At 45.2% G+C, this 6,531-nt stretch overlaps 1 protein-coding gene across 1 annotated transcript in view; it reads left to right on the top strand.

The window, feature by feature from the left end:
• LOC112069754 (extracellular matrix protein 2) overlaps window positions 1–6,531 on the top strand; it is a 36,515-nt gene that overhangs the window by 13,134 nt on the left and 16,850 nt on the right. Inside the window, exons 6-11 of the mRNA XM_070438686.1 lie at window positions 866–930; window positions 1,066–1,146; window positions 1,261–1,430; window positions 3,216–3,369; window positions 3,731–3,886; window positions 4,014–4,153. Coding sequence (XP_070294787.1) covers window positions 866–930; window positions 1,066–1,146; window positions 1,261–1,430; window positions 3,216–3,369; window positions 3,731–3,886; window positions 4,014–4,153 — 766 coding nt within the window. The remainder of the gene's footprint in view (window positions 1–865; window positions 931–1,065; window positions 1,147–1,260; window positions 1,431–3,215; window positions 3,370–3,730; window positions 3,887–4,013; window positions 4,154–6,531) is intronic.

The following is a 6,531-nucleotide window of genomic DNA, read 5'->3' as shown; positions in this document are numbered from 1 at the left end:
TAATAACAGTTGTAACTGCTGGACAGACTACAGCAGGAGCACCACTACTCTGGTATACTGGCTCCTCTTACAGCTTTTCACAATCTCTTACGCACTTAAAAGTGGTACTGGAGGCACTCTCAGTGAAACCATTAACTCATGTACCTAATCTTCATAACAAGTCTGCAAAACTGCAAGCACATTATMTGCTTTACACTCCGTTTGTAAAACACACTTATCGCAAAACACTAAACACAGTTCTCTACATTAGACACATCATTCAAAACTAACAGGTCTTGTGTTTCATTTGGAAAACACTGCCATTCAAAATGTCACACTCATTTACCGATTACCTACACCCAGTGCTCACATATGAAAACACTTATAGCTAATTTCTTCACTTAGAAATCAGAGCTTGAGCACTATAAATAGGCTTCAGGTTAGGTTTCTTGGTTTGGACAACAATGGAGRCCAATTTTGGAGAGAGAGTTAGAGGAGTGAGAGTAAGAGKGGGACGAGGACGAGGACGAGGAGGAGGACACGGACAAGGACGAGGAGGGTGAAGAGGATGAGGACGAGGAGTTGGACAAGGAAGAGGAGGAAGGAAAACAATCACAGATGAGATCTGGGCCACTTTGGTTGATTAGGTGGTCAACCATGGTTTGAGTTTCAGGGAGGCTGGGCAGAGGGTCCAGCCTAACTTGAGCTACTACACTGCAGCTAGTATCATCCGGACATTTTGAAATGAGAACAGGTAAGTAAACCTACCCTCTCTATGCCATGTTACTGTACTTACAGCACTGCAGCACTTAGAGCACTACAGTAACATTTCATTTCATACTGAAAGAAATCTTGCACCCTAACCATTCACATCCTGTTTTTGCAGAATTGCTAGACGATCCTTCAATGGAGCAAGACACCGGCTGTTCACAGCAGAGCAGGAACAACACAGTGAATATGGTCATTTCAAACAACACCATACGTTTACGACAACTGCAACACCACATCATCACTGACAACACAACATTCAGTAACATAAATAGGGTGAGTTTATCCGCACTTGGCCRTCTCCTGAAACGCCATCAGATTCGTATGAAGCAGCTCTACAGAGTTCCATTTGAGCCTAATTCTGACAGAGAGAAACAACTGCGCTATGAATACGTACAAGTAAGCTATACTATCCTGTCATTGGTACTGTATTCCCGTGTATTGTGCTACATATTGACTGCTCTATGTCTATTCATACTGTCGTACAATAAAGTGTTGTCTGGTCTGTTTCAGAGAGTTATGGAACTAGATGCTGCTGCAGAGCATCATGATTTCATCTACGTTGATGAGGTCGGCTTTAACATAGCCAAAACAAGACGCAGGGGAAGAAACCTCAAACTGCAGGGGAAGAAACACCGCGCCATCGTCAATGTCCCTGGACAGCGTGGTGGCAACAACACAATGTGTGCAGCCATTAGTCAGAACAGTGTCCTTCATCATCATGCCACTCTTGGTCCTTACAATACTGCCCACATTATCACCTTCCTTGACACCCTGCATAATATCCTCATTCCCAATGACCAGAGGAATGGGCCAGAGTAGTCCAGGTTTGTTGTCATCTGGGACAACGTAAGTTTCCACTGGGCTGCCCTGGTCCGCAATTGGTTAATTGACCATCCGCAAGCTGATGCTCAACCTGCCACCATATTCTCCATTTCTAAACCCAATAGAAGAGTTATTTTCAGCGTGGCGTTGGAAGGTATACGATCGGCAACCTCATCAACGCATACCCCTTTTCCAGGCGACGGAGGAGGCCTGTGGTGACGTAGACRAGGGGRCATGCCAGGGCTGAATACGCCGCTCCAGAYRCTRCTTCCCCCGCTGTTTAGCCAGAGAGATCACTTGTGATGTTGAGGTGCTGTGGCCAGACCCAAATAGGAGACAGGATGCACCCTCATTGTTGTTTTCATTATAGTAACAAAACCTATTTGTTTATCTTCCACTGTATTTGTTTTGTCTGTTACTGTTCATCCTGAAATCTGGATGAAATACAATGTTTTGAGAAATAAATTATGTTATTTCCCCCCCTTGCATTTCTGTTTCTAGGGTAAATATATAATGAATATGCATACATACTGTATATATTTGTGCACATACATGTACGTGTGAGTGCTATGACAAACTGTGGACTCCAACTGCACACTGAACCTGCAAAAGACAAGAGTAATGTTTTACATTTGTCACATCCGTGTGTAGTTGGCGTGTGTAAGAGCTAATCAATTGTTTGTGTGTAGAGTTTTGATGCAAAAACATTTTGTAAGTTGTTTGGTTTTACACGAGATGTGGGATGTTTTTGCATGTGTGTGTGTGTTTGGTGTTTGTGTGTTGTGTGTTGTTTGGGTTGTGTGTGTTTTGGGGTTGTGTGTGTGTTTTGGGTTTGTGTTGTTTTGTGTGTTGTTTGTGTGTGTTTGGGTTGTGTGTGTGTTTGGTTGTGTGTGTGTTTGGGGTTGTGGGTGTGTTGGTTGTGTGTGTTTGGTTTGTGTGTGTGTTTTGGGTGTGTGTGTTTTGGGGTTGGTGTGTGTTTGGGTTGTGGGTGTTTGGGTTGTGGGTTGTTTGGGGTTGTGGGTGTTTTGGGTTGTGGGTGTGTTTTTGGGGGTTGTGTGTGTGTTGGTTGTGGGGTGTTTTGGGGTTGTGTGTGTGTTTTGGGTTGTGGGTGTTTTTGGGGTTGTGGGTGTTTTGGGTTGTGGGTAGAGTCTAGAGAAAAGGAACCATAGTTTCAGAAATCGCGTAAGCAATTGTCAAAAACTGTAAGAGATCAGCTAAGTGTGTGTGTGTGTGTGTGTGTGTGTGTGTGTGTGTGTTGTGTGTGTGTGTGTGTGTGTGTGTGTGTGTGGTGTGTGTGTAGTGTGGTGTGTGTGGTGTGTGTGTGTGTTGTGTGTGGTGTGTGTGTTGTGTGCGCACATGTTCAAGTGAAATACAGTACATGACTACAGCCAATTGGATTGAGATGAAGAGATTATTTTAGACTGAATGACTTTATTGATATCCGTTCATCCAGTAATGACAGAGGCGGAGGAACAGGCGGAGTTACTGGGAGAGGACACAGCTCACTGCTTTCACTGGGTACAGATCAACCAGACCAGACCAATACATGCGCTAAATATAGATCAGGGTCAAGCTAGATTTCCAGAAAATGACCATTTTTAACAGTAATCTAAACCGTGTGATTTTCTCCTCTTTCTTTTTCTCTACTCCCTGGTAGAATCTGACCCGGCTGAGGAGCTTAACCTAGATGATAACCAGCTGACACGGATCCCACTGCTGCCACCGTCACTGGAGGAGCTCAAGATGAATGACAACAAGATCACCAGACTCACTCCTTACAGCTTCAAAAGGTGGTGTGTTTGAGAGAGGTCGACGGTTGATTTAATCCCCCGTATATAACACACACACACACACACACACACACACACACACACCACACACCACACACACACACACACACACACACACACACACACACACACACACACACACACACACACACACACACACACACACACACACACACACACACACACACACACACACACACACACTTCTTTGTGACACTCATAAGTAATCAGTTTGTGTATGTGTGTATGTTCTGTGTGTGCTGTTTGTGTGTGTGTGTATGTGTGCGTACTGTGTTTGTGTGTGTTATCTGTATGTGTGTTGTGTGTGTTTGTGTGTGTGGGTGTTTATGTGTGTGTGTGTGTCCCAGGTCTTCCATCTGTTGTCTCTGGAGCTAGAGGGGAACCTTTTCCATGACGGCAACATGTCCCCTTTGACCTTCAAGCCACTGAGGAGCGTCCAGTACCTGCGCTTGGACACGAACAGCTTCCGCTCCCTCCCCCTCGGCCTGCCCCGCTCCCTACAGGTCAGAGTCTCCTCATCACCATCCAGAACATTCTTACAATACATTCTTGTGTGTTTCTATATTATGTGCGTCTAAATATGTGTGTGTGTGTGTGTGTGTGTGTGTGTGTGTGTGCGTGCGCACGTAGGAGCTGAGGATGCGTGATAACCAGTTACAGGAGGTACCAGAGGGGGTTCTGAGTGAATTGGCCAAACTGAGAGTTTTAGACCTTAGTCACAACCTGCTGCATGAGGGCAGCATCTCAAACCGGGCCTGGGTCAAACTAACGTGAGTTCAATTAAGAAATTAATTAAGAAAAGAATCAATCAATCAATTCACCTACCCATCCAAAAATGAATTGATGCCGGATCACACGAAAAGCATCATACACGGCTGTATTTCTGAATTTTGAAAGTTATATATCTTGAAAACTTGATTGCTGACATGCWAAACACTTTGGGACTATATCAACAATTGATTAATGAAACAAACACCATTTGTTCTAGAATGCTTTGTAGTACCTACATCATCCACCGGAGGGTGTACTGTGCTTGAGAATCAGCACAGATTTTCCTGATTCGTTCTGTTTGATGTAAAATCATTACTCTCCTGCTTGTGCTGATGTACACACACGTATGTGTGTGAATTCCTGCTGTTTAGTCAGATAAGCATCTATACAGTACACAGGGTTCAAACCTGTCATTATTCTCTTGACAGCTACACACACACACACGCACGCGCATGTGAGTCCGATAGACTGTGACAACTGACCCTGTGTACTCAGGAGAACAAATATGTGATGGAGGGAAGGAGGGAAGGAGGGAAGGAGGGAAGGAGGGAAGGAGGGAAGGAGGAAGGAAAGGGTGTTGTGTGTGTGTGCGTGAGTCTTGGTTAAATATAGTGAATTCCAGTGGGTTTATCCCTTGCTCCGTGGGTTCCTTGCGAACCACAGCAAGAGCTTCGGGAGAAAAAATACACACAGAGAGGAGAGAGAGAAAGAAAGGGTGTGTGAGAGTGGTGTTGAGGAAAAGAAGGTAGAAAAGGGAAAAGGCAGCAAGAAAATGGATGAGAAGAGAACAGAACAGAAGGGAGGAGGATGAAGAGAGCAGAAGGGAGGAGGATGAAGAGAGCAGAAGGGAGGAGGATGAAGAGAGCAGAAGGGAGGAGGATGAAGAGAGCAGAAGGGAGGAGGATGAAGAAAGGCAGAGAGAAACTGTGTTTGCATAATGTTGCCAAAGTACCCGTAATGTAAAACAGATAAACCTATCAGGTACTTCCTGGATGCCTGTTGACTGTGTTTAGCGTCAGGGCCCATGGGTTAATAAGGTCAGGGGTTAATTGGGTAGGGCACCTACTGTAGGTAGGGGTTAGTAGAGGGCAGAGGTTAGATACATGGTTAGAGTTCTGGCCATCTGACAGGTTTATGAACGTAAATGAAGGACAGGCCCGACTAATACAACTCRCATTAGTGTGGCAAGCAGGGCTCTGTTGAGAGAGGGAGAGACTTGTGTGTCTGGYGATAATTAGTGCACAATATCCTAAGAAAGAGGACTTTTCTCACACCTTGTAATGTAGTCCATACTGACAGAATGCTTGGAGACTGATTTTCCCCACTTTGCTCCACAATGTTTTCATTGAGTGGAGTCAGTATTTCACCCAAGTCTGGGGGTCAGAGGTGAGGGGTGTGTGCATGAGTTTGTGCCAGGGTTGGGGTCAATTCCATTTCAATTACAGTCAATTCAGAAAGTAAACCAAATTCCAATTCCAAATGTTTCTTATTGAAAAGCATTGAAAAGAATTGGAATTGGAATTTCCGTGTACTTCCTGAATTGAAATGGAAATGACCCCAACCCTGGTTTGCTCCTAAGACTGCCTGTGCTTCAGGTCATTCTGTTCTCCCACATAAACTGAGCTTTGTGTCTGTCAGGGGATGTGTTTGTGTGTGTATGTGCATGTGCATACTCGTGTGCCATTGTGTGTGTGTGTGTGTGTGTGTGTGTTTTGTGTGTGTGCGTGTATGTGTGTTAAATATTACTTTTCTTGGCAACCTTTTTCTAATTTCCCCTCCTGAGCTTAGTGGATAAAGAAGAGTATTTCTGTATTAAAGCTTCTCTTTCATTCACCACAGTTCTTTCACCTCTGTCTGGGTCTCAGTCTGTCTTTTGTTTYACTCTTCCTCTCTCTTTCTCTTCTCTCTTCCTTTCCATGTCTCTGTCTCGCTCCATGTCTCTGTCTCGCTCCATGTCTCTGTCTCGCTCCATGTCTCTGTCTCGCTCCATGTCTCTGTCTCTCTCCATGTCTCTGTCTCTCTCCATGTCTCTGTCTCGCCCATGTCTCTGTCTCTCTCCATGTCTTCTGTCTCTGCTCCATGTCTCTGTTCTCGCTCCATGTCTCTGTCTCTCTCCATGTCTCTGTCTCTCTCCACCATGGGTCTCTGTCGCTCTCTCCTGTTCTGTCTCGCTCCATGTCTCTGTCTCGCTTCCATGTCTCTGTCTCGCTTCCATGTCTCTGTCTCTCTCCATGTTTTCTGTCTTCTCCATGTCCTCTGTCTCTCTCCATGTCCCTGTCTCTCTCCATGTCTCTGTCTCGCTCCATGTCTCTGTCTCGTCTCCATGTCTCTGTCTCGCTCCATGTCTCTGTCTCTCTCCATGTCTCTGTCTCGCTCC

Source organism: Salvelinus sp. IW2-2015, unplaced genomic scaffold, assembly GCF_002910315.2.
Source record: "Salvelinus sp. IW2-2015 unplaced genomic scaffold, ASM291031v2 Un_scaffold1113, whole genome shotgun sequence".
Lineage (NCBI taxonomy): Eukaryota > Metazoa > Chordata > Actinopteri > Salmoniformes > Salmonidae > Salvelinus > Salvelinus sp. IW2-2015.
The sequence above is the reverse complement of the archived record's forward strand: the minus strand, read 5'-3'. Positions and strand labels throughout refer to the sequence as shown.